A 27,753-nucleotide genomic window follows, 5' to 3' on the forward strand; every position below is an offset into this window, starting at 1 on the left:
CCCGACCGACAGACAGAGCACGTGACGCGCTCTCTAGCGCCCCTCTTATAGTCAGGCCAATTATGGAATTGCCCGACAATAAGCAAGGAGGCCGCTATACTACTTATGCCGATTATTGAAGGGTCCCCGGTGAGAGTAGGGTATATATTCCCCCGACCTCCGCGGGCGGAATATATAAAACCTCCCCGAATCTCACTGGCCTCCCCACAATAATCCTTGGCACAAACTCGCTGCCACCAACCGCTTCACGGTAACTATTAGCCGAACACACAGACGTGGGATTCAAGATCGAGATAACAGAACAGCCCAAGATTAATTATATAATTTAATCAGCCTGAAGCCACACTAGAAAATACAATATATACAATAGGGAATCTACAGAATATACATAGGTCAGAGTACAGTTACAGATAAAGCATGGTTTACAAACAGGCATACACAGTTCCAGCAGTTACCTTGTGCGTCTGGCCACAGGGGGGCGCTGTAGACCAGGTTTCTAGGATCCTTCCCACAGATGTTTCCTACATGTGACCCCCAGCGAAAGAACACTGGAAAATGGCCGAAGTAGGGTTATCAACCTGGGCAAATCCAGGTCCCCTCCTACCTTAGTGACCTCACAGGGAAGCACTGCCACTCCCCCCGCTTTTGAGTCAGAATTATCCAGAAAGGGGATATTGGCCATAACTTTGCCTGGGAGCGTCGTAGGCAGACGCCAACGCTCTCATTGTGACAGTTATGAATTTAGCTACAGAACGAGAGGACTCATGACTTGTCTACTAGTTCCCCATTGGCTGATATCACGCCTGGGGTACTTCCCAATGTCCTACTCCCATAAAAAAGGTGTGCCAGCATCGTCCGCATGCAGAGACACCATTTTTATGGTTGCCATATTTATCGGAAATATGGCTTGCGAGATATGAACCATATTTTACTGGAGTCGTCCTGTCTGGATACTTCCATAGCCTTGCTAATTAGATAGCAGCCCCTACCACAGGGTCACGGCAGGGAGTCATCCTGTGTCCATTGTTCCCACATCATCTAATCTCCATATCACAGGAGATGGCCATGGGATGTGTTGCTGGGATGTGACACCTTCCCAGATGGTGGACATTGAGAACAAGAAGGGAGGGGGCACTGCCAGGGAGTGATGAGAGCGATTATGACTGGCAATCATAATTCCTCTTCATATCCCAGGATTTGCCTCACACCTCCCCCCTTTTGAGGGCGCTAGGGGGCAGCACACTCCGGTGTTCCCCCGTGCGCCCGCCCGCGACCTCTCCTTGTCGGGACAGCCCGTCTGCGTTACCGTGGTCCCGGCCCCTTTTGTGGCGAATGGTGAAGTTGTATTGCTGGAGCGCAAGGCTCCATCGCAACAATCGCCCGTTCGTCCCAGAGACGGTGTGCAACCAGCTGAGGGGATTGTGGTCCGTCTCCACGATGAAGTGGCGCCCGTATAGATAGGGTTGCAGACGCTGCAGGGCCCACACTATGGCCAGGCACTCCTTTTCCATCGTGGAATAGGCCACTTCCCTTGGTAACAGCTTCCTGCTCAGGTACAAGACTGGGTGCTCTTGGCTCGCAGAGTCCACCTGGCTGAGCACCGCACCGAGGCCGAAGTCACTGGCGTCGGTCTGTACTACAAACGGCCGCGTGAAGTCGGCTGCCTGTAGCACGGGCGGGCTGGACAGGGAGTCCTTTAGGGCCCGGAAGGCTGTCTCGCAGTCCATTGTCCAATCGACTGCAGAGGGCAGCTTCTTCTTGGTGAGGTCCGTCAAGGGCTTTGCCAGGCTACTATAGCATGGAACAAACCTCCTATAGTACCCAGCGGTCCCCAAGAAGGACATCACCTGCTTCTTGGTCCTGGGGGTGGGCCAGGATGCGATGGCCTCCACTTTCTCAGGCTCGGGCTTCAGTGTTCTCCCGCCTACCCGGTGACCGAGGTACTGGACCTCGCTCATGGCCAGCTGACACTTTCCCGGCTTGATGGTCAAACCTGCCTGGTGGATCCGCCTGAGCACCTGTGCTAGATGCTCTAGGTGATCTTCCCAGGTGGGACTGAAGACGGCAATGTCATCCAGGTACGCGGCCGCGTACCCTTCAAGTCCGTTGAGCAGGGTGTTGACCATCCGCTGGAAAGTGGCAGGGGCATTCCTCATCCCGAATGGCATCACCGTGGACTCGTACAGTCCAAATGGGGTAATAAAGGCAGAGCGTTCCCTGGCCTTGCGAGTCAGGGGGATCTGCCAATATCCCCGGCTCAGATCCATGATGGTCAGGTACTGAGCCCCGGCCAACTGATCGAGCAGGTCATCGATGCGTGGCATTGGGTACGCATCGGCGACCGTGACAGCGTTGAGCCCTCTGTAGTCCACGCAGAACCGAGTGGTTCGGTCCTTCTTAGGGACGAGGACTACAGGCGAGGCCCAAGCGCTGTTGGATGCCTGGATCACCCCCAGCTTCAGCATCTCGTCAATCTCCTGGCGCATGTGTTGCTGCACCTCCAGGGAGACCCGATATGCTGAACGCCGGATCGGGGGATGATCCCCAGTGTCCACGTGATGGACAGCCAAGTCAGTCCTTCCGGGCTGGTTGGTAAACAACCCCCGGAAGGGGTGTAGGGTGGCCCACAGCTGGGACCGTTGGTCCTCCAAGAGCTGGTGGTCAACCTCCACATCCTCAATGGATCCGCCTGCCCTAACCTGGGCTAGCATATCCAAGAGGGTTTCCGCTTCTCCCTCCTCGGGCAGGTTGCACACGGGGAGCGCACACGCCTCCCGCTCATGATGTGCCTTCATCATGTTCACATGGAAGGGCTTCCGCCTTCCACGGGCAGGGTCCAGGGTGACCAGGTACGTCACAGGGTTGAGCTGCTGGTACACGAGGTATGGGCCTTCCCAGGCTGCCTGAAGCTTGTCCTGTGGTACGGGGACCAGTACCCACACCTTTTGACCCACTTGGTAGGTCCTCTCACAAGCGTTCTGGTCGTACCAACGCTTCTGATCGGCCTGGGCTTGAGCCATATTGTCGTGTACCAGTTGCGTCAAGGCCTGCATTTTGTCCCGGAAGCGCATGACATACTCGATAACCGACACTCCAGGGGTGGCCAAATCCCCTTCCCAAGCCTCTTTCACCAGAGCCAGGGGGCCCCGCACACGTCGCCCGTACAGGAGCTCAAACGGTGAGAATCCTGTTGAGGCCTGTGGAACCTCCCGGTAAGCAAATAACAGGTGTGGGAGATACCGCTCCCAGTCACGCCCATGGGAGTCGACCAACATCTTAAGCATCTGCTTTAAGGTGCCATTAAACCGCTCGCACAGGCCATTAGTCTGTGGATGGTACGGGCTGGCCACCAGATGTCGCACCTGGACTTGCTTACAGAGGGCCTCCATCAGCTGGGACATGAATTGGGTCCCCCGGTCAGTGAGCATTTCCTGGGGAAAACCCACTCGGGAGAAAATCTCCAGCAATGCGGTGGCCACCTTGTCAGCCCGAATGGACGACAAGGCCACTGCTTCTGGGTACCGGGTGGCATAGTCCACTACCGTCAGTATGAAGCGTTTCCCGGAGCTGCTGGGGATGGCCAGCGGGCCGACCAGATCCACAGCCACCCTCCTGAAAGGCTCATCGATGATGGGCAGAGATACCAGTGGGGCTTTGGGGTGTGGCCCCGCCTTCCCCACTCTCTGACAGGTTTCACACGAACGGCAGTAGGCAGCCACATCGGCCCCCATTTTTGGCCAGTAGAAATGCTGGTTTAACCTGGCCTTGGTCTTAGCGATCCCTAGGTGTCCGGCCATCGGAATCTCATGTGCGATCCGCAACAACTCCGTCCGGAACGGATAGGGTACCACTAACTGTCGGTCCCTGGGCCACGCCTCCGGTGAACCCTGCTGGACCGTGACCCGGTACAGCCGTCCTTGGTCCCAGACCACTCGCTCCGGGTCCGAGTCCGAGGGAGGCTGTGCCGCCTGCTCCTTAAGAGCTTTCAGGCTGTCGTCAGCTTCTAACGCTGCCTGAAACCCCTGACTAGATGTGGCCAGAATCGACGAGACTGTCACATCTTCGGTCAGTACCCCGGGACCTGTGTCCTGGCCTCCACCTGACTCGGCTGCCACTTGGTCAGAAGGGGAAGAGCTATCGGACCTCTGGGAGGCCCCTTGGCTTCCAGCACTCCCACTGCGGGTGACAGCGGCCACAGCCGCTGCGACCGTGGGTCGTGCCTGCTCCTCCTCCGTTCCTGACCAAGTCGCCGGTTCAGGCAGACCTACCTGGCTTCCTGACACCCCGGTTGTGGGGGAACCATGTACCGAGATCTTACCTGGGAGCACTTCCGCTCCTGGACTGGCCCCAATCTCACCTGCCTGTTCCCCCCCTGCAGCAACAGAACCCCGCTGTGAAATCTCTGGGGACCCCACATTGGCTGTGGTAGCCCCCACCCCACACACTGGTCCTCCCCCTGCAGCACCCTGCTCTCTGCTTATCCCTGCAGAGGGCAGCAGATCCCAGCTCACTGGCTGATCACTTGTAGAGGCATGGTCACACCTTTCTCTGACCCCCTCCCCTGTCACAGCTGCAGCTGAGTGTGTGTCTATGGTGTCTATGCAAGCAGAAATATCAGAGTTCACTCCCCCCTCTCTCACATCATTCATAGATAACACATTAACATTGTCCGGAGGCACGTCAGTACTGGCTGAAGGTTCAGCCCTTGGGGGGGGCCCAAACTGGGAGGTTATCTGCCCCAAATCTGTCCCAAGTAACACGTTTGCGGGGATCCGATCAGTTACCCCCACCTCTCTCACCCCTCGCCCTGCGCCCCAGTCCACATAAATGCCAGCAACAGGCAGCGCCGGGTCAATGCCTCCAATCCCGGAGACAGCGAGGGTTTTTCCAGGTATCAAGTCTTGGGGGGACACCATCTCAGGCCGCACCAGAGTCACCTCCGAGGCGCTGTCTCGCAGTCCTATGGTCACAGACCGGCCGACGGTGACAGGTTGGAAGCTGTCCAGGGACCTACCACCACCCCCACCCACACAATACACCTTGGGCGGCCCTTGGGACGGGGACGGAGCCGGGGCCTTGGGACGCTGAGGGCACATGGCCTTGAAGTGTCCAGGTAGGTTGCACTGGTGGCACCGTCTTGGTTCTGGCACGGGCCTGGAGAGGGGAGTTGAGGGGGACACCCCCTGCAGTCTAGGGGCAGGTGGGGCAGTCGCAGAATTCATCTTACCCCCTCTCCAGGTGCTGCTGGTGGCTGCTCTCCTGGCCTCAGGAGCCCGATTGTTGGTGTAGTCATCGGCAAGGGCAGCTGTAGCCGTGGACCCCTTTGGCTTCTGGTCTCGGATGAACTGGCGGAGATCCTCAGGGCAGTTCCACAAGAGTTGCTCCGTGATGAACAAGTCCAGGATCTCCGGTCCGGTGGAAAGCTGCAGGCCTTGGGTCCAGTGGTCGGCAGCTCGGGCAAGTGCCCGCCGGTGGTCAGCCCAGGAGTCCTTTGGTCCCTTTTGCAGGGTCCGGAACTTCTTGCGGTAGGACTCCGGAGTGAGGTTGTACTGTTGGATCAGGGCCCGCTTGATGGTGTCGTAGCCCTGATCTGCCTCAGCAGGCAAGTCCCCAAGGATATCCAGGGCCTTACCCCTTAGACGGGGGGTCAGGTATTTGGCCCACTGATCCTTGTCCAGATGGTGCTGCAGGCAAGTCCGTTCAAAAGCAGTCAGGAAAGAGTCCAAGTCTCCATCCTTCTCCAGCACTGGGAAGTCCTCAACACGGACCTTTGGAAGTTTGGTGTCTTGAAGGTCACGTGTGGCTGATGAGGGCTGGAGCTTGGCTAGATGCAGCTGGTGGTCACGGTCTGCCTGTCGCTCTCGCTCTCGCTCTTCACGTGCTGCCTGCCGCTCTGCCCTGCGCTCTGCCAGGAGTTCCTTGTAGCCCTCCCGGTCTCCAGCCTGGAGTAGGGCCATAGCCATTTGAAGAAGGCTATCCGAGCCTCCCATGCTTGGTGGAATGGCACGTGGTGATCTGCGGCCCGCTGCGGAGCCTGGTGATTCACTGTCCATTTCAGAGCGGAGGACTGGCATCTGGCTCGTCGAGGACCCTTGGGTGAGCTGCTCCTCATCTTGTCCATAATTGCCAGGTTGTGCGCTGTCCTCTGCAGAACGGTTCTCTGGCGTCGGGCTCCTGGAGGACTCGTGGTCAACCTCCTCATTGCTGTCCACAGCACCGTCCTCCCTCTCTTCGGCTCCTGCCTTAGCATTGGCCAGTTGCATAGCTCTGCTCCTGGTGCCATCAGCCATTCTTGCAGACTTTTGGTCACTGACACAGAACTGACACCTGATGCGCCCACACACCTTACAGTATCTGCACTCTGACACTCTAGTGTTGAGCTAGTCTGAAGACCCCAGCAGCCACAGCTGCTGCAGGCAGTCTTTAGTGTCTGGGAGTATGGGTCTCACACTCACACACACTATTATCTCGATCCCACCGCTTGCCACCAATATGTCACGAACCACCGGGGGGGGTCACTCAGAAATCCCCCGCGCTGGCTACCAGTACGTCACAATCGGGGGGTAACAAGTGGGGGGTCACCCCTCCTTTATACCTCCCGACCGACAGACAGAGCACGTGACGCGCTCTCTAGCGCCCCTCTTATAGTCAGGCCAATTATGGAATTGCCCGACAATAAGCAAGGAGGCCGCTATACTACTTATGCCGATTATTGAAGGGTCCCCGGTGAGAGTAGGGTATATATTCCCCCGACCTCCGCGGGCGGAATATATAAAACCTCCCCGAATCTCACTGGCCTCCCCACAATAATCCTTGGCACAAACTCGCTGCCACCAACCGCTTCACGGTAACTATTAGCCGAACACACAGACGTGGGATTCAAGATCGAGATAACAGAACAGCCCAAGATTAATTATATAATTTAATCAGCCTGAAGCCACACTAGAAAATACAATATATACAATAGGGAATCTACAGAATATACATAGGTCAGAGTACAGTTACAGATAAAGCATGGTTTACAAACAGGCATACACAGTTCCAGCAGTTACCTTGTGCGTCTGGCCACAGGGGGGCGCTGTAGACCAGGTTTCTAGGATCCTTCCCACAGATGTTTCCTACACGTGACCCCCAGCGAAAGAACACTGGAAAATGGCCGAAGTAGGGTTATCAACCTGGGCAAATCCAGGTCCCCTCCTACCTTAGTGACCTCACAGGGAAGCACTGCCACTCCCCCCGCTTTTGAGTCAGAATTATCCAGAAAGGGGATATTGGCCATAACTTTGCCTGGGAGCGTCGTAGGCAGACGCCAACGCTCTCATTGTGACAGTTATGAATTTAGCTACAGAACGAGAGGACTCATGACTTGTCTACTAGTTCCCCATTGGCTGATATCACGCCTGGGGTACTTCCCAATGTCCTACTCCCATAAAAAAGGTGTGCCAGCATCGTCCGCATGCAGAGACACCATTTTTATGGTTGCCATATTTATCGGAAATATGGCTTGCGAGATATGAACCATATTTTACTGGAGTCGTCCTGTCTGGATACTTCCATAGCCTTGCTAATTAGATAGCAGCCCCTACCACAGGGTCACGGCAGGGAGTCATCCTGTGTCCATTGTTCCCACATCATCTAATCTCCATATCACAGGAGATGGCCATGGGATGTGTTGCTGGGATGTGACACCTTCCCAGATGGTGGACATTGAGAACAAGAAGGGAGGGGGCACTGCCAGGGAGTGATGAGAGCGATTATGACTGGCAATCATAATTCCTCTTCATATCCCAGGATTTGCCTCACATGCGGGATCTGGAGTTTCCCAGATTGACTTTGGCCCAGAGGTCGGCCTTGGATGAGCCCATTAGCATGGAAGAGATGGTGGAGGCGATGGGAGCCCTCAATAGGGGTAAGGCGTCTGGCCCAGACGGACTCCCGATTGAAATATTTGACAAGTATAGGGGGGAGCTGGCTCCAGCTCTCCTGGAGACGGCTGAGGCTTCGTTCCGCAGGGGACGGTTACCTGATTCCTTCTATGAGGCAACCATCGTGCTACTATTGAAACCAGATAAGGATCCATTGGATTGTGGCTCATACAGACCGATCTCTCTGTTGAACTCTGATTACAAAATTCTTACTAAAATTCTAGCAACTAGACTCAATAAAGTGATCTCCTCCATAATACATGAGGATCAGTCGGGATTCATTCCGGGTAGAAGTACCTCGGATAATCTGAGGAGGGCACAGGTGATTCTACAGATGGGCACCAAGTTAGAGGAGGATTGGGCTTTGGTCTCCCTGGATGCGGCCAAGGCCTTTGACTCTATAGAATGGCCATACCTGCTAGAGGTACTGCGGGCATTTGGTTTCGGCAACGATTTTATTAGATGGATTGAGATTATATATAAAGCTCCAACGGCTAACATTCAGGTGGGAGGCGGAGTATCGGAAACTTTCCCTTTGGGGAGGGGAACCAGGCAGGGGTGTCCTCTATCCCCTCTTCTGTTCGCCCTTGCCATGGAACCGTTGGCAGTGCGCATTCGGACGGACCCAATCTACCGGGGAGTGAGACATCGTAAGGGAGATGAACGTTTGTCTCTGTATGCAGACGACCTGTTATTGTTTGCTTCTGATCCGGATTCTTCCATTCCTAGAGCCGTAGAGTTAATCGACCGATTCGGGGAGTTCTCGGGCCTGTCAATAAATTGGTCAAAATCGTACCTCCTCTTCCTATCTCGGGACAGGGAGGAAATGATGAACACCCACATATGTAGAGTTCCAGTGGTGGATCATTTTAAATACCTGGGGATTATATTGACGGGAAGCCCTTCGGAGATGATACCAAGAAATATTGCCCCCTTATTATCACACCTCGGGGAGAAATTTAATAGATGGAGCCAACTCCCGCTCTCAATGGCGGGAAGGATTAATCTCCTTAAAATGATAGTGCAACCAAAGTGTCTTTACATAACCCAACATGTATTCGTACAGATTCCCCGCTCTTTCTTTCGGTCCCTGGAATCTTTGATGATCACCTTTTGTCTGGGGTCCTTCCAGATCAAGGGTCCAATTGGCCAAATTACAGAGACCCAAGGACATGGAGGGTATGGCCCTTCCTGATCTGTACATATACTATCTGGCCGGACAATTGAAATATTTGGGACAATGGACACTTCCTGGGGTGAGGGGTTCTCCGGAGGGTCTTCTGGCAGAGCTCACAGGTATGGATCTCCTATGGCCATTGTTGACGGACCACAAGAGGGCTCCTGAGGGTCGGGTCCTCCCAATACACAAACTGGGGGACAGGGTCTGGAAAGAGGCTAAAACCATTTTTGGTTTTCATGATATGCCAACTGAGATACCCCTATGGGATAACCTGGACCTTCCACACTTTTGTGGGCTGCCGGAGTTTGGCGAATGGAGGAATTGAGGAATAGTCTCCCTGGGATCACTGGTCCGGGATGGTGATCTCCGCCCCTTTGCGCAACTGCGTGCAGAATTTGATTTGCCGGAATCTCATGGGTTTCGGTATCTCCAGATTTGGCACGCCTTTCGGGCTCAGTTCTCTGGTCGTGGGATTAGATTCTCTTCCTTTCCAGTCATTGGAATTATCAGATCACAGGGCCCTGGAGGCCTCATTTCCAAATTGTACTCCTCCCTTATCCGGGCCAAGGCCATGAACAGTCCTCTTTCTGTCCGGGAGAGGTGGAGTGTCAGGATCCCTGAAATTGATGATGTAGTGTGGGACGACATTGTCGAATCCCACACGCTAGTCTCTCCTGCAGTCAATAATAGACTGATTCAGTTATACATAATACACCAAAGTTATATGACTCCTCAGAGACTGAACAAGATGAAAAAGGCGAATAATCTGGTGGGGGTGGGTTGTCCAAGATGCGGGAGAGACGGTGCTGATTTCTGGCACATGATATGGGATTGCCGGGTCATTCTCTCCTATTGGAGTGAGGTTGTAACGACTCTGTCCACCATACTTCAGAAAGGAGTTGCTCTGTGCCCAATTCTGTGTCTATTTGGGGTGGTGGATGTACGCTCCTGGTCCCAAAATGAAAACTTGCTAATAAAAAAGGTATTATTTTTGGCCCAGAAGGGCATTATACTAAACTGGATGGGCATCCACCCTCCAACTAGAGCCTCATGGATTGCATTGGTAAATGCTATAATTCCGTCAGAACACTATGTTTATAAGATAAGAGGTTCTTTAAATAAATTCGACAAAATATGGGGTAGATGGATGGGCTCGCCCTTGACCGGAGGATCACCCGGCTCCCTAGCTGATAGCCTACAGTCGGTACTGGCGTGATAGTAACTAATGGTACGCCGATGGGTGGAAAGGAGAAATACGTGGTTTATGATATAATGTATTGGGGATATTACGAGACCTCTGTAATCTGGGTTGCGCTTCTCTTATTGGTGTGGGCTTTTTGCCCCAGAATGGATATGTTTCGAGAACTGACACCTCTGCAATGATTAATGTGCTAAGGCCAGATTGAAAGTAATAGTTGTTGATTTAATTGTTGTTGCTTTATTACCCTGCTTATCAAACAGTATACGTGTATACTTGTAAAGTACAAATTGCTGACTTATCCTATAATGTAATGTCTTACTTAACCTTCAATAAAACGAGTTTAAAAAAAAAATATATTTTTGAGTTGTGGAACGAATTGTCTGTGTTTCAATTATTCCCTATGGGAAACTTCGCTTTGATATAAGAGTAACTTGGTTTAAGAGCACACTCCCGGAACCAATTATACTCGTAATCCGAGGTTCTACTGTACTGAATTATTTTTCTGGTAATTCCCTATTCAGTTTCCCATACTTTTTTCCTCATCAATATCCTTGTTCGTACACATGAATTTGATTAGCTATTGATTATTTATTTATTACTATTCACCAGGTGATCCATTCCGGGTCATTTTTTTCACTGAATATTTTTCTCCATTTTTATCCCTCTTGTATATTTTTATTTTCTAATTTTTTCAACAATAAAAATTATTGTGATTTATATCATATGTTTTGGTATAATTTTTGTAGGTTTAAGAGACAAGTCTTGGCGGAAAATGCTGTAGACGCCTGTTGCCCAGGTGGCAGCCCGGGCAGAAATAGGAAACTTCTGTGCTAACAGTATATTTGGCTTTCATTCCCACCCCAGGGACAGCTTTAGGACATCCCATGGTTCTGTATCATACAATGAGACAAACAAGAAAAGTAGATTGTTGGTACTCACCGTAAAATCTGTTTCTCGTGGACTTCAATGGGGGACAAAGGCACCAACTACAGGGGATAATTTTCTGCCTTAGGAGGAAAAAGGAGATTTCTCTTATATGATAGATTGCAAATTGCTATTGATTTATGAAATGTACGTGAAGAACACAAATCCCTATACAAAAATCTCTCTAATTGTTCAATTATTAAAGTTATCCAGGTGAATCACCTAGTATTTAAGGTTATGATCTGTATCCCCAAAAAGCTTAATCGTTGTGGTTGACTTTTATTATATACATTTGGTTAAGTGCCTTGCACTGTCTAATTGGGTGTATTGATTCGGCACTAGTGTGGAATTGGAGCCGGAGGACCATGATCTATTATTATCTTTTGAAAAAAACAATGTATGTTCATTAGTGGCGTATTTTGTGTCCTCTTATGGTAGGGTAAGTGAACGGGAAGCAAGGGATAGCCGACGAGGAACGGGGGCGCCCAGTTAAGTTAGGGTGTCATACCCTCCGTTGGCAGGTAGGGGTCAGTTATAGGTATATACTAGGGTCATTGTTGTAATGTATTGAGTATATTATCTCTCCAATTGTTTTGACCCATTAAAGGAGATTTTTCTCCAATTTTTGTTCTGACCTCCTCTACTGCTAAGTATTTAGAACAATTAAAATATTTTTCTGGTAAAAACATATAAAATATATATACATAAAAATTATCAGAAAATATTGTTTTTTTTAATGATCCCTCTTAGTTATATGGAACTTCCCTTTGCTACTAGTGTTTGTGGGTGATTCACATGGGCAATTTTAATAATTGCACAAATAAAGAGGTTTTTTTATAGGGATTTGTGTTCTTCACGTAAATTAGATTTTTTGACTGTCCCAATATATTGGTGTATGTTAGCTATTGATTTATGAAAATTAAAACTACCATAAAGCATTTTTCACATTTTGCTTTATGGATTGGGCATAGATTCCATAAATACTGATCGGTGTTTCTTCTTTCTTTTAGGAAATATGTGAAAATCCTCAGTTCATAATAGGAGGAGCTAACAGAACGGATATCTGTCAAGGAGACTTGGGTAAGACAATCACACAGTATATGTAAAGAAGGACATAATGAGCCTATTCTGTCTCTTCCTAGAAGCTGTGAATCCCAAACGCTCTAATTATCAGTCCCTTAGCTATAACTATATGCTTGTACTCACACTTCAAAGCATCCACAGATAGTTCAACTCAGCCAGAAACGATGACTTGCAGGAAGACCATGAGAAACGATGTAGTTTTCTTCTAGAATCTTGTATTAAGTACAAAGTAAAGGCAGGTGAAAAGGAATAATCTGTACAGGGTTGTACACATGTGTCTTCAGCAATGGTTCCTCTCTAGACTAAACTGAGGAAGAAGGGAGGAGCATTCTATACAGAAGCCAACTAAGGGAGGAACATAGGGACAATCTTCATACAGTCTAAATCTACTTAGTAACAATAAAGGAATTTCCTGATAGGAGGAAAAATATGCAATGCAAGAAATATATACAAACACGTTGTTCCCATTCATGGGACACAACTGAGCCATTATATCATTCATATCTGTATACTTTGCACTGTATTCAAAGATGCACTCATCGGAGAGGAGTAAAAGCCACGTCTCACTAAGCAACATCGCTAGCAACATCGCTGCTGAGGCACGACTTTTGTGACGTAGCAGCGATGTTGCTAGCGATGATGTTGTGTGTGACATCCAGCAACAACCTGGCCCCTGCTGTGAGGTCGTTGGTTGTTGCTGAATGGCCTGGGCCATTTTTTAGTTGTTGCTCTCCCGCTGTGAAGCACACATCACTGTGTGTGACAGCGACAGAGCAACAACTGAATGTGCAGTGAGCAGGGAGCCGGCTTCTACGGACGCTGGTAACCAATGTAAATATCGGGTAACCAAGAAGCCCTTTCCTTGGTTACCCGATATTTACCTTCGTTACCAGCGTCCACCGCTCTCACGCTGTCAGTGCCGGTCCCTGCTCCCTGCACACATAGCCAGAGTACACATCGGGTAATTAACCCGATGTGTACTCTGGCTAGGAGTGCAGGGAGCCAGCACTAAGCGGTGTGCGCTGGTAACCAAGGTAAATATCGGGTTGGTTACGCGATATTTACCTTAGTTACCAAGCGCATCATCGCTTCCACGTGTCGCTGCTGGCTGGGGGCTGGTCACTGGTTGCTGGTGAGATCTGCCTGTTTGACAGCTCACCAGCAACCCGTGTAGCGACGCTCCAGCGACCCCTGCCAGGTCAGGTTGCTGGTGGGATTGCTGGAGCATCGCTTAGTGTGACGGTACCTTAAATCACACATACTGAGAGATACCAAAATCTGACCACCTGGACAGCAAATAACCAATATCATCTAATCACTCAGCAAATCACAAATCCGAGGGCCAGCTATTGCATAACTTGTACCACTTATAAATAATTATGCCGGCCATGTCGACTTATTGGTGGTGCTTTTTCTCTTTACCGGTACCTCCACCATCTGACTTCCCTCGCTCACAGGAAAATATTCGTTCTCGCAGTTACCACCTTTGAGATTAAGTTGCAGAAGACACTATGAGGTAATTTAGCCACTGCTAGTATAAATAGGTTTTCTCCTTGAGAACACCTGACTACAGTATGTCATATCTAAGGGTCAAAATAAACAAGTGAAACATCAAGTATTTCTTTATAACTAAAAGGTTAGTTCTATGGTGTCTGTTCAGGAGCGCACCGCTCCCCAGCCAGCCAACTTCCTTCACTCATGCTTGATTGACAGCTCAGATCAGCAGCATGGTTGAGCCACCTGCCTGGACTATGTACCTCCGTGTTTAGTATAAGCAGCATCAGAAGCATAGTATCACTGAATCTGGACAGGATCTGAGCTAACCGTGCACAATAGTCATCCCGGCCAGCTTCACAGAAGTACTTAGCTCAATAGAAAAAAGCTTGTAAGCACAGCATATGTTTGTCCACCATTAATAAGTACAGCAGAGACTGGTCCCCCTGGACCTATCAATTAAAAATAAAATTGTGATCATTAGGAGAATGAAGGATAATTTTAATAGTAAATTACAAAAGTGTTTGTTTTTACAAGCAGTTTCCAACAATACCCAAGAGATTGGAAGTGGCCTTCTAGTTTGGAAGGTTGGAGGATTACTGGGAAGCTATCCTTTGGAGATGGAGTTTATCATTGTACATTGTGTAGTGCAGGGTACTTCTTTAATTCATAAATAGGACCTATCACTGAGGAAACAAGAGTTAAATACCTTGTAGAAATCTCTGTGATCCCCGGATTTTGCTACTTTTTTTCCATTTTGCACTGTCACCGCATTCACGTGTTGTTTTTGGAGCGCAGTATGTGAAATCTCTGCTTCCAGTGCAACTGGGGAATTTCTTCATTTTTTTCTGGGACGTGCGCTTTCACTCCTCTTTCCCAGACACAGACAATCACCGCACGATAGCTGATCTAACTGTTTCAGACACTACAAAGATGCGATTGGCAGCATCTTGGAGGGGAGAAAACACAAGCCCCCTAAGAAAACTCTGAAGAAACGCCCATTTGCACTACAGGCAGAGATTTCACATAGTGCGCTCCAAAAGCAACAAATGTGAATAACTAGATAATGGAGTGACGCAGATCAAAACAGAAAAAAATGGCAGAATCAGGGAAGCTCAGGGATTTTTACAAGTTATTTAACTTAATTTTTGAAACAAGTGACAAGTCCTTTTTAAGTTAAGAAAATAACATTTCAGGCTTTCATTTAAAAAACCCCCCAAAAACTACAAATGTTACAATAGTTTTTATTCTATATTGAGCTGCCTGTATACTACCATCCTTATGCCGACTGTGATCTCTTGTACATCTATACACACTCATATGTGTCTTTGATGTATATTGTCATGTGCCTTCTTATAAAGACAAGGAGGAAAACGAGTAATTGTGCAAAATACAATAATTTTATTTAAAGAAGATCACACACAACATGACATGATATTACAAGATAAAATCTACCAGAAGATAAAAGAGAAGTACATGATGTATAGTAGACAGATGAATACTAGCTGGTATCAAAGTCCCATTCACCTCTAATCAATCCAAAAACACTCATAAGTGGAACGTGGAGTGAACCTCAAAGTTGAGGACTGAGATAAAGGATAAGGAGGGAAGAGGAAAAGAGGCAGAAACCATAGAATAATTATAAAGATCTGCAAAAAAACCTAATAAAGTGCAAGTGCACATGGCCTTGAGAAAGCAACAGTACCTCCACGAAACGCACGTTGGTGGTGATCCTGCATCTTTTATGGGTATTTTGTACTGATGTTGTGACTGAGCTTGGGTTCCCCTGCGACTGCACCTGCACTTTAGGTAATTTTCGAACCCCTTTTGTCCAAGCATGGCCATACTGGGGAGTCGGGGCCCTATCCAGCCATGTGCAGTTGCATTTGCATTCACCCCTATGGCTCATATATTGAGGATTTTTCTCATAATATGTGCCTTCTTATGTCTTCATACATTCAGTAGCTACAGTCTTCGGTCTATCTGAATTTTACACATTCGTGAGTTAAAGAAGTGTTGCTAGGGTGGTGCAGTCCTGAAGATTGACAGTTCGGACCTGTGATATGGTCGTGCCGTTGTTTCAAACTGAGCCCCCTACCAAACTACCAGCAGAGGCAGCATTATGTCCGCAGCACGGAAAAAGCACAGGCTATGAAGGCATAGAACGTGCAAGAAACACTTGCTCTTTGCCTAGGTAACCGACCACTCTGAGCCTGCAGGGTGGCCGGTAACCTAGGCAACGAGTGGTACACTGTAAAATTAATATTGTCTATGTGGTCAACAAACACTTCACTTTCAGGCTCATTTTCCTGGTTAGTGATACAGTCTGAAATGTAACATGTTCCTTTTCTGACACATGGTGTAGCAAGTCATCCTGTAACTTAAGCCATTTTGTAAGGCAGGCGGTTTGGCACGCTGTTACTCAGATCCTCTGGATGAACTTGCATATTTTCTGATCACGTTGTGGAGAATGCAAATGATATAATGTATCAATATCCAAAGTTCCCTGTAACCTTATATGTGTAGTGACAGGCCACCTGCAGCACCGAAAGCTTCAGATTATGCTTCTGCCTTTTAACATTATGCCATTTGTAGTAGATAAATGTTGTGCAGATTACATTTTTTAATGATTAGAGTTCTCTAAATCTGCATATACACGCATCAACACTAAAATTGGAGCATCAAGAGGAAAAAGTTGTGGAATTCTGAAAATCACTGGATTGATAGACATGTAAATGGTTAAAATAATGCAAAAAAAAAATCAAAACTTCTTGAATTATTCAGTATCAAACATGAGAGCTACATGCAGAAATCACTTACAGTCTTGGCTGCTATCAATGATGTTATTAATGGTTATCTGCAGACTGTTTTGCCTCACAGAATGCACAGAAATCATCAAGATCCGCTGCTGGCAGCTCCCTGTGCAATTGCCAACCAATTAACTGATTAATTGACTTAATTTTATCCAACGCAGAAAAATCTGCATCAACAACAGAGAATAATTTTATATCAAATTTCATTACCACTTTTAGTGAGGACAACGGGTCCATAAAAAGAATACTATCCAAACATTGGAACATTCTCAAAAATGATCCGGTTTTGAGTAGTAATATTCCTGACCACCCTGGCATTACCTTTAGAAGGGCACCCACTATTCGCAATGTTGTGGCACCCAGCAGACTAAGAATCCTTAATAATGATTATAAGAGAATGGCTGATCTTCCTATGGGTGCGTTCAAATGCTTCTCAAATAAATGCTTATGTTGCAATATAATTAAACATAGGAGAAAGAGTTTTGGCCCAAGGGGAGAGCCAGAACTTTACTCCATTAAGGGACACATGACCTGTCAATCAGATTTTGTGGTGTATCTGATTGACTGCCTGTGTGGGAAGCAATACATAGGCAGGACCACACAGGCATTACATAATCGTTTAAATTCCCACAGGCATAATATCAAAAAAGGTTTCCTGCTTCATGGTCTTTCACGTCATTGTACGATGGTGCATGACAAAAAGATACATTTTACTATTACTCCTATAGAACAGATTTCCAGCAATATCTCCAATAGACATGAAATGTTGAGTAAAAAGGAAACCTTTTGGATTTATAAACTGAATACATTGAAGCCTTTGGGTCTCAACGAAGTAACTGATTTATTTTATTGATCTTATAAATCCTCTTACTTCAAGAACATGGTCATATTTGTGATGCTTGTCGTAACAATTTTAATGATTTTAATGTTAATTTTTTTTTTTTTAATTTTTTCTTTTTGTTTTATTTTTTTCATTTTGGCAGTATTTTTATGTAGCACTGTTTTGTAATACTATTGGGGGCTGTAAACATTACAGACTTTCCTTTTTGGGGTTTAGTACTAATATCAGGTGGGCTTCCTCTTACTGCCGATACTATTTTTGGTTTTATTATTTATTAAATCCCTTCCCTCATCTACTATGAATATACTCCTGTGATCTACTGCACTTTTTGGGTTTTTTCTTGTACATATATATATATATATATTTTTTTTTTTTTTTTTTTCTTCTCTATGCAGCATCTCTCCTATGGGCCCCCTAGATATGCAATTGACTAGCATCTGCACTGGGATGACCTTGCAGGACATGCGCATAAGCATTATTTCCCACGGTCTGAACTTTCTTGACCTGTCTTCTATCAGCGCTCTGTTATGCTACTCGCTCCTGAGCCCTGAATATAACACGAATTTTCCTTTTTCTCTGTGGTGATGTTTCTACAAGTTTTAACATTTTTTATTGCTCTTAATAAAGGTTTTTACCTATTTTTAATGTTTTTTCCGGTCAGCGCTATTTTTTATTAATTGTGAATGTCACTTCAGGTTTTTTAATACACATAGACCCTATCCCTTTAATACACATAGATCTCATACTATACACTCCTTTTGTTTTCACATTTGATTCTTTTATTTCCTACACATCTTTCACAGAATATGGAATAGCCAGTTTCACTAATAACACTGACTTTGAGGTTTTAAGGAATCCACCCTATGTGGGTTCTAGTGTAATGTTCACACCTAGAAAAGGTTGGTTTTTTTTTTCTTTATATAATGATTTCTGTTTTCTTTTTTTCTTTTCAAAATAATTTGTCACTCTTATAACTTTTATATTTGTTATTCATTATTATCTATTAGTCTATATGTGAGTTTGAGTTCTACTAAATATCTGTTATGTCACTGAATCAGTGGTTCCTCCCACTAGTTTTTTTTTTCTTTCATCTAATGGGCGGTGCTCTCTGTTATCAGCTGTATATATATGACTGACATCTTCATTTATGCTATACTATGTTGATGCACTGGTCCTGAAGAAGAGGTGTATCCTCGAAACGCGTAGACCGATGGAATAAAAGAATACGTTTATAACATCAACGTGCTACATCTTCATTTTGGCTGATGCGCGGCATTAACCCCCTCTTCACTCTGATTTGTATGCAATTGCCAACCAATAACGCTCATCGTTTATGACAGCCTCTAATACTCTGTGCACAAACCCTGAGAATGATGGTGTTTGGTGACCTAATGCACTGCACTGATTTTCGCTACGTAGTCTTCTGCTGACCTTACTCAAATTATTAGAAAAGGGAAATATTCAGGAGAACTCAGGTGAATTAATTTAGATTTGCATTATATTCTAATTATCAAACTTTTTTTTGTCTATCAGGTGACTGCTGGTTTCTGGCTGCTATTGCTTGTTTAACCCTTAATGAAAAATTGCTTTTTCGAGTCATACCTCCGGAACAGAATTTTACAGAAAACTATGCTGGGATTTTCCATTTTCAGGTGAAAAAATAATAATAAATATAGATATTTTAAGCAACAATGTTATACCACATATTTTAAGCAATCTGTGTTTTAGCACATGCAGTAGGGAAAGGGGCCTAACAAAATGTGACATTGGGGCTCCTTCGTTTTTCGGAGTTGCATCAGTTTGGTCAATGTCAGAGTTTGGTGTGTACTAGATGAGGATCCAATATTTTAATGTTAGTGTCACGCCCTTAGACTATCAGGTCATCACAGGGTACTGCACAATCTGCCCCTCCGTGCAGTATTCCAAGTCCCTCATGGTTCTGGGTCCCTATCTGACAGTGTTGCCTCCAACAGCAAATCAAATCCTAGATACACCCTGCACCACACCCACCAGGCACACCAGTGGACGGCTTGAGTGGAATCGAGTCGCCCACCTTGGGGGGGTCAGGGAGGGGAGGGGTGGAGTGTAGTCAGTCAGTTAGGAGTGAATAGTAGTTGGTGAGAGTGAGAGGAGGTCGGGAGCGGTGACTCCCAAGAGAAGCTGTCTAGGTTGCAGACGGTGATCTGGACCTAGAGGAGTTGGACCCCCGGTCGCAGGGGATTGTGGCAAGGTGCCTGAACCTGTCGAGGAGGACAGCCGGCAGCCTAGCACTGTCACCGGTCCGAGACCGAAGGCACGGCGGGGTACACGGACCCTAGGTCGGGGAGTAGCTTCAGGCAACCCGACAATTCATCTGAGGAGAACGGAGCCTTTATGATCTGTTCCCACCCGCTCCAGAATCGGGGCATTAGCGCAACGAGGGGGATAAGACTTTCCAATACAAAACGGTCCAGAAAATCCCAAGCGTGAGCCCTGAGAGCAAGCTCCCACACTTAGCCACAGTAGGGAGCGGGGCCCGGCAAGTTTCATACTACTGGGCCACCACGTTGAAATTAAACTTAGTGCCAGGAGGCAGGTCACGGATCACCAGGCAACACCATTGGGGACAGGACCTGGATGAGTGCCACTCAGCGTCACCCAGAGAGTTGGTTGTCAGGTCTGCTTATTGACGGAGTACGAGAGTGACCCCTTCATCCCATGGCACCCCCTACACCGAGTCCTGGGGCATCCCTCCTACCCGTGGAGGGCTACGACACCTTGCTGCCCCACTTCATCACCCCGGGTACTCCCAAATTACCGTACACTACGGGTGGCGTCACGAACTATATCAATTCCCCTGTAAATACTCCCCCTTCATTTGAGTTGCCGCACGACCCCCGGGTCCGGAGACCCTCGAGCCACAGCGAACCCGGATCCAAGCAGCTCGGCTGCTTCCACATTAGCAGTGGGGCTTCCTTATGTTAATGTACACCCATGGGCCCCATATAAACTGGGGGGATTATCTCTGATGGCAGATATACTGTATATCACACCCTGCTTGATGTTTTGTTTTCCAGTTTTGGCGTTATGGAGATTGGGTGGACGTTGTGATTGATGATTGCTTGCCGACGTTTAACAATCAGCTAGTCTTCACTAAATCATCTCAGCGCAATGAATTCTGGAGTGCACTACTGGAAAAAGCTTATGCAAAGTAATCGCCCGTCCATTCTTACTGCTCTCCGTGATTCTTTTATATGAATAGCCAAATCTAAAAACATACAAGTGGTGGCCATGAAAGTGTGCTGCAGAGAATTTCACGCTTGTGTTACCCATTAGTACGTAGAGCCTCAGACATGCCCCCATGGATATTAGATTTTATTTCAGAATTGAATAGGTTTTTTTATAATTGATTATTTGATTGCTTGTTTTAAAAAAAAAAAAACTGCATCCAAAGATGCATATTTTGTAGTTTTCATGATTGAGATCATTGGCTTGATATGACAAATTACTGAAACAATTTTTTGGGGGAGTAAAGTTAAAAGACCCCAAAGGAGTCAGGCACGGGGGCACCGACATGGTCTGAATCCAGCATGAAGCAGTTTTCTTTATCACAGATAGGATTACAAATACTATATTTATTAGATAATGCAGGATCCACCAATCAGAGGTGACATCATTACAACTCGCCTCTTCCTATACAAAGACTGATAACGCACCTATATACAGTAGATAATGCAGGATGTACCATCCATGAGAGGTTATGGCACAGCTCACCACCTCTTCCTCTTCTACAAAGACTGATTTTATATATATATATATATATATATATATATATATATATAATATATATATAGTAGATGTTGCAGGATGCACCAATCACCAGAGGTGACATAACAACTCACCTCCTCCTCCTGTACAGACTGATAATGCCTCTATATACGGTAGATATTGCAGGATGCACCAATCCTAAAAGGTGATGGCACAGCTACCTACCTTGACCTTCTTTACAAAGACTGATGATGCCTCTATATACAGTAGATAACCGGGTCCACCAAACTCACCTCCTCCTCTTGTACAAAGACAGACAATACCTCTATATACACTAGATATTGCAGGATGCACCAATCACCAGAGGTGACATAACAACTCACCTCTTCCTGTGCAAAGACTGATAATACCTCTATATACAGTAGATAAATCAGGATGCATCAATTATAAGGGATTATGGCACAGCTCACCTCCTCCTCCTCTTGTGGAAAGACTAGTAATACCTCTATATACAGTAGGTAAAGCAGGATGCACCAATTATAAGGGGTTATGGCACAGCTCACCTCCTCCACCTCTTGTGCAAAGACTGATAATACCTCTATTTACAGTAGGTAAAGCAGGATGCATCAATTATAAGGGGTTATGGCACAGCTCACCTCCTCCTCCTGTGCAAAGACTGATAATACCTCTATATACAGTATATAATGCAGGATGCACCAATTATAAGAGGTAATGGCACAGCTAGCCTTCTCCCCCTCCCTGCACAATTTGTGAAGATCAGATTCTGTATCACTATATGGTTTTATTGATTAGGAATGCTAGAGGTGATGCATTCTTTTTAAGATTCCTTCACCTCTCCCTGTTTTATTTATTTGAGGCTACATGGATCCTATGAGGCTCTCAAAGGTGGAAATACTACAGAGGCTATGGAAGACTTCACCGGGGGAGTGACTGAATTTTATGAGATAAAAGATGCTCCGAAAGACTTGTACAAGATTATGAAAAAGGCCTTTGAGAGAGGCTCACTCATCGGATGCTCAATTGATGTAAGTGTATAGTATCACATTAAGATCTAAGAATCCGGTATTGTCCTAATGACAGAAGCTGAAAAAATTTACTGCTAATATGAAAATAAAAGTGAAAGGATCATTGGGTCACTTACATTATGTAACCTGCACATGAGAACGAAAACTATATTCATCCATCCTCTGAAGGGCAGTGCCAAGTTATTTTACCCACCACAAAGTGATAGCCACACTATGAGTTACTAATGGCCACCATGAAGACGGATTCATGGTTGCTGACGCCTAATGTTACGGCCACCAGTTGGCCAAACCTGACTATTTTTTTAAGGAGTGGCCCTAGCCACTTAATGAGTATGGAATATGTCTGAGGAGAGAGACTGGGTATGTTGAATTACCGTGCCCGATCCTAAAGTTTTACTGAGAGTTAAGCCCCCATTAGACGCAACAACGTATCTAATGATATATCGCCAGGGTCACAGATTCCGTGACACACATCCGGCCTTGTTAGTGACATTGCGTGTGACAGCAAGGAACGACCGTTAACGATGGAAAATACTCACCTTATCATCCATCGTTGACACGTCGTTCCTTTTCAAAAAATCGTTGATTGTTGTGCACGCAGGTTGTTCGTCGTTCCCGAGGCAGCACACATCGCTACGTGTGACACCTCGGGAACGACGAAGTACAGCTTACCTGCGGCCGCCGGCAATGAGGAAGGAAGGAGGTGGGCGGGATGTTACGTCCCACTCATCTCCGCCCCTCTGCTACTATTGGGCGGCCGCTTCATGACGCCGCTGTGACGCCGCACGAACCACCCCCTTAGAAAGGAGGCAGTTCGCCGGACACAACGACATCGCTAGGCAGGTAAGTCCCGTGTGACGGCTCCTAAGGATTTTGTGTGCCACGGGCAGCGATTTGCCCATGACGCACAAACGACGGGGGCGGGTGCTTTCACCAGTGTTATCGCTAGCGATATTGCTGCGTGTAACACCCCCTTTACACTGCCTCCAGAGATATGGCAGAGGCTTACAGGTGTATGAGCATTTAGTCAACTGTTATCTAAGGTTTATGGGCTCCTTTTAGAATGGTTTGATGACGTTGTTTTTTAGGTCTCCATCTCTTCATATTGCTACATTTCCCACATACACTGCGATGTGCTATTTAAATTTACTTTATTTTATTGTCCAAGACCTTTCATCATGACTTTATCCTGACGCGTTTTCTTATGAGGAGTAAGTTAGAAATAGAAAAAAAAAGATAAATTGCTCATAGGGCAACAATAGCAACAGATTGCTGCCTTCCATCACCGAGGGTGGTCCATTCAACTTCTAGGATCATGTTCCTGCCCCTGAAGAGACCAATTGTCAATGTTGTGCAATGTGAGTAATGTCTTTTGTAAATATTATGGTATGTGAAGTGTAATGTATTGTATTGTGATGTATAATATGATAAGTGTTGATATTGTGATGTGTTTCTGTCTAATGTGTGTTTTGATAGAGTAATATAGAATGTAAAGTATACTATGCATAGTAATGTGATGATAATGTAATGAATGTGTATTAGAATAAGATGTAAAAATGTTGGTAAAAGGTTAAATCTGCCCAGCAACAGACCACAGGGACAGAAACAGTTAAGTAGTGGGACTAGCCCACCCTGGGAGGGGTCAGCTGACAGAGGAAGGAAGGTTTATTTTAGAGGATTCAGCAAAAGCCTAGTGAGGAAACTAGACAGACGTATAGTCAGTCGATCGTGAAGGTTGCATACAGCAGGTGGTTTGTGGCAACAGAGAAAAGGTGACAGAAGGCAAGATAGCATGAATCTCTCTCTCTAGAGAGAGAGAGAGGCAGGAGAGACAGGGTGTGAAAAATGTTGTAACTAGAGACCAATCCTCAGATGGAGTGGCTCTGGGCTACAGGAGCCGGAGGACGGACCTTAACATCCAGGCCCCTTAACCATCAAGGGACTGGGTGACTTCTGCTGGTGTGGGACTCTTATGGCCAGGCCCCTTAACCATCAAGGTATCGGGTTAACTTCTATTGGTATGTGACATATTCAACCAACCTTGTGGTGTTTCACTAGAATTCTGGATGTTCAAAACTTCCGGTCATTATGGGACCCATGAAGAGACTGGATCTGGGACTGCAGGAAGGGAAGGTGACTGATACTGTGTACACTGTAGCGCAGGAATTGGTTGCACTGTGACACACTGGCCCAGTTAGATTGGACGCAACCAAGTGGGAAGTTGAACTGTGTTTGTTAATGCAAAGTGAAAATGTAACGTGCTGGGAGATATGTGCCCTCTATCTGGAGTGTAAAATTTTGAACGACAATGAACCGTTCAGTAAAGACTTGTGGTTTAAAGTGAATCATTAATCTCCTTGTGGATGTGAGTTTTCATGTGGTGCTGGCCAGTCGACACCAATGGCAGTATGTGGCCTACACGGGTTCACATCCCACATGGCCAAAGTCCACACATCCAGCCATGACCATGCATTTTATGTAGCGTGCCAGGGTGTCCAGAGTCAATCCTTTGCCCTCAACTACCGCCCTGCGCCACTCTACACTTGGCATAGTCGGAAGAATCAAGCCTTTCCGACGAAAGATCAGACTGTTTCAGGAAAGGCATGAGCTATATTATGATGATTTTATTATGATGGTGACTATGATGAGGTCGAAGATAACCTTGAACATCAACTCCAAGATAGCGGACAGTGGGACAGCTCTAAAAGAGGACCTGTTGTGGACAGCAACAGAGCGGAAAGGAGCAAACATTTTGCCACACCTCAAGAAGCTACAACCATCAACAGAAGTGCCATGCCTCGAGATGCTAGCCCATGATGATCTTTGTCCAGCCCCGTCTAATGAAGTGGAAGGAGAAGGCGCACCCACCATGAAGTCACAGCATAGGATGGGCAGAGGCACGGAGGAAACAAAAGGGATAACCAGAAGAGATCCCACCCTGCTGGAGACTGTGACGAACAACTAGCAACTGAAGGTGAGCAGGATGACACCATTCTGTAGAGAGGCATCTGAAAGGAGAAGGACAGTGGATCTGTAGAATGGCTGCATGCAAACTCCCTGACAGTGTGACCAAATCCAAATACTGCCACTGGAGAGGGATCAAAGTGGTTAAGAAGACATGAAATTGGTCGAACTCATGAAGGAAGTGGAGACCTATCCGGGGCATTAGAATCCGGTTCGGGCCTGCCGCTTTCACTGGAAGAGAACTATCAAGGTAGGATCCGCCAGTTCATGGGCAACCTGGGAGGCTTGAATATGCTGAAGGCCAACCAATAAAGGGCTGATACCTGGGCGATGGAAAGGTTGGATGACTTCCATTGGAATGATCCACAAGGGCGGTGTCTTCAGTTGGATTTAGACTTTTTGTTCCAGGGTCCCAACCCAGTGAGACCGGGGTTGTCCCGACCCAAGGAGAAGGGGACATCATCCCCCTCCTGGAGCAGTTACTGATGTTATTTATGTTTTGGGTGATGTGGTTGGTGTCTTCCAGGTTATCACATGTTCAAGAATGACCATGGTTAAAGAGGAGAGGAATGTAAGAATGGTGGACAATGGTGGTCATGTTCCTACCCCCAAAGACCCCAATCATGTCAATGTTGTGTAATGTGAATGTCTTGCGTTTTTTGTAAATATTGTGGTATGTGAAGAGTAACATGATGTATTGTATTGTGATGTAGAGTGGGTTAAGTCTTGATATTATGACGTGTTTCTGTCTAATGTATGTGGTGATTACAGTAATATATAATGTAAAGTATACTATGAATAGTAACATAGTAGTGTTGATAATGTAATGCATGTTTTAGAAGAAGATGTAAAAATGTAGGTAAAAGGTTAAGTCTAAACAGGAACAGACTGCAGTGGCAAAAACCGTTAACTGTTGGGACTAGCCCACCTTGGGAGGGGTAAGCTTACAGGAAAAGGACGGTTCATTCTAGAAAGAGTCTGTGAAGGCCGCATACAGTGGGTGGTTTGTGATAAATGACCAAAGGAGACCTGAGGGCAGGATGGCATGAATCTCTGGAGAGGTCAGGAACACAGGGTTAACTTCTACTGGTGTGTGACATAGTCAACCAACCTAGTGCTGTTTCACTAGACTTCCAAGTCTGCAAACCTTTAGGCCATGTGCCCACGGGAGCTTTTTGCTGCGGAGTTTGCCGCGGAAAACCTGCGGATTTTTCTGGATTTTCCAGATAAATCCGCAGGTTCTAGCATGTACAGGCAGTCCCCATGTTACCCTATGGGACATGGGGAGTGTCAGTGTCCACGCTGCGGAAAGTGCGGCTGCGGAATCTCCTGCGGAGATCCCTCAGCCGCACCTAACTGCATGTCAATTATTCATGCGGATTTACTTGCGGAGATCCCGGCCCTCCGCTATGGAGATAGAGGCCGGGACGTCCGCAGGTAAATCGCGTGAAACTCCGCATGTTTCCCGCAGCTATTCCGCTGGAAACTCGCAGCTAAAAATAGCTGCGGCTGCCGGTGGGCAGCTGCGGGAAACATGCGGCCGTACCTGCGAATATATCTGCAGGTACGAGCGTCACGTGGGCACATGGCCTTACTCCGGTAATTATGGGACCGCTGAGGGGACTGAATGTGGGACTGCAGGAAGGGAAGGTGACCATCACCATGTGTATTGATACCCTGGACTGGGTAGCACAGGGACTTACTGGCAACCCAAAGGGAAGTTGAACTGTGTCCGTTAAAGCAAAGTGAAAATGTAACACACTAGAAGATGTGCCCGCTATCTGTAGTATAAAGTTGTGAACAACAATGAAACTTCCAGTAAAGAGTTGTGGTTTAAAGTTCACCGTTACTCTCTTTGTGCGATTGAGTTGTCCGCCATCATCAATGGCAGTATGCGGCTTACATGGGTTCTTATCCACATGGCCAAAGTCCACACGCCCAGCCAGGACCAGGTATTTCATATAGCGTGCCAAGGCATCAAGAATCAATTTTTTACCTGCGACTACTGCCCAGTACCACTCTACAGAAGCATAAACAGACAAAGGGGTGACTTACCATTGAAATACGCCTTTCCATAATTTTAGCTGTACTAATGTACATTTAGAAATAACCATGCTTCTGCATAGGACACAAACGGCAAATACTAGTTGTTTTTTTCATGCACCACTTTTTATGGTACTGCCCCTCGCCACTCGACACTGCTGACAGCCCTAGTCGATTGCTGTGAGTCCAAGAAGAATCCTAAATGGATGGAAGTCATGAAGAAAAACCGGGACCAATATGTCAGCTGCGTTGCTGCTCACAATAAGATGCTGATGATGTATTAATGCTCTTTTGTTAAGAGCAGCGCGGCTGACATTACACCCTGGTTTTTCTTCTATCCTTTTAGGATTCTTCTTATGTGGCATGTCTATGGATTGTTCTTCTGTGCTCCAAACATTAAACTTACCTATTTTAGCAACATCCAGAAGATTTTCTAATGTGTATGTAGATGTGAAGTACCGAGTATGCTGGTTTCCTTTCTCGTCTCTATGA

General features: G+C 46.7%; 1 protein-coding gene across 4 annotated transcripts in view; it reads left to right on the forward strand.

The window, feature by feature from the left end:
• The window catches only part of CAPN3 (calpain 3), a 149,596-nt gene that overhangs the window by 41,428 nt on the left and 80,415 nt on the right, over nt 1-27,753 (forward strand). For all 4 annotated transcript variants that reach the window (XM_075330284.1, XM_075330285.1, XM_075330287.1 and 1 more), the window contains exons 2-5: nt 12,241-12,310; nt 18,995-19,113; nt 20,518-20,651; nt 22,086-22,254. In XM_075330284.1, the coding sequence (XP_075186399.1) occupies nt 12,241-12,310; nt 18,995-19,113; nt 20,518-20,651; nt 22,086-22,254 (492 nt within the window). The remainder of the gene's footprint in view (nt 1-12,240; nt 12,311-18,994; nt 19,114-20,517; nt 20,652-22,085; nt 22,255-27,753) is intronic.

The sequence above is a fragment of the Anomaloglossus baeobatrachus genome, chromosome 12 (genome assembly GCF_048569485.1).
Source record: "Anomaloglossus baeobatrachus isolate aAnoBae1 chromosome 12, aAnoBae1.hap1, whole genome shotgun sequence".
NCBI lineage: Eukaryota > Metazoa > Chordata > Amphibia > Anura > Aromobatidae > Anomaloglossus > Anomaloglossus baeobatrachus.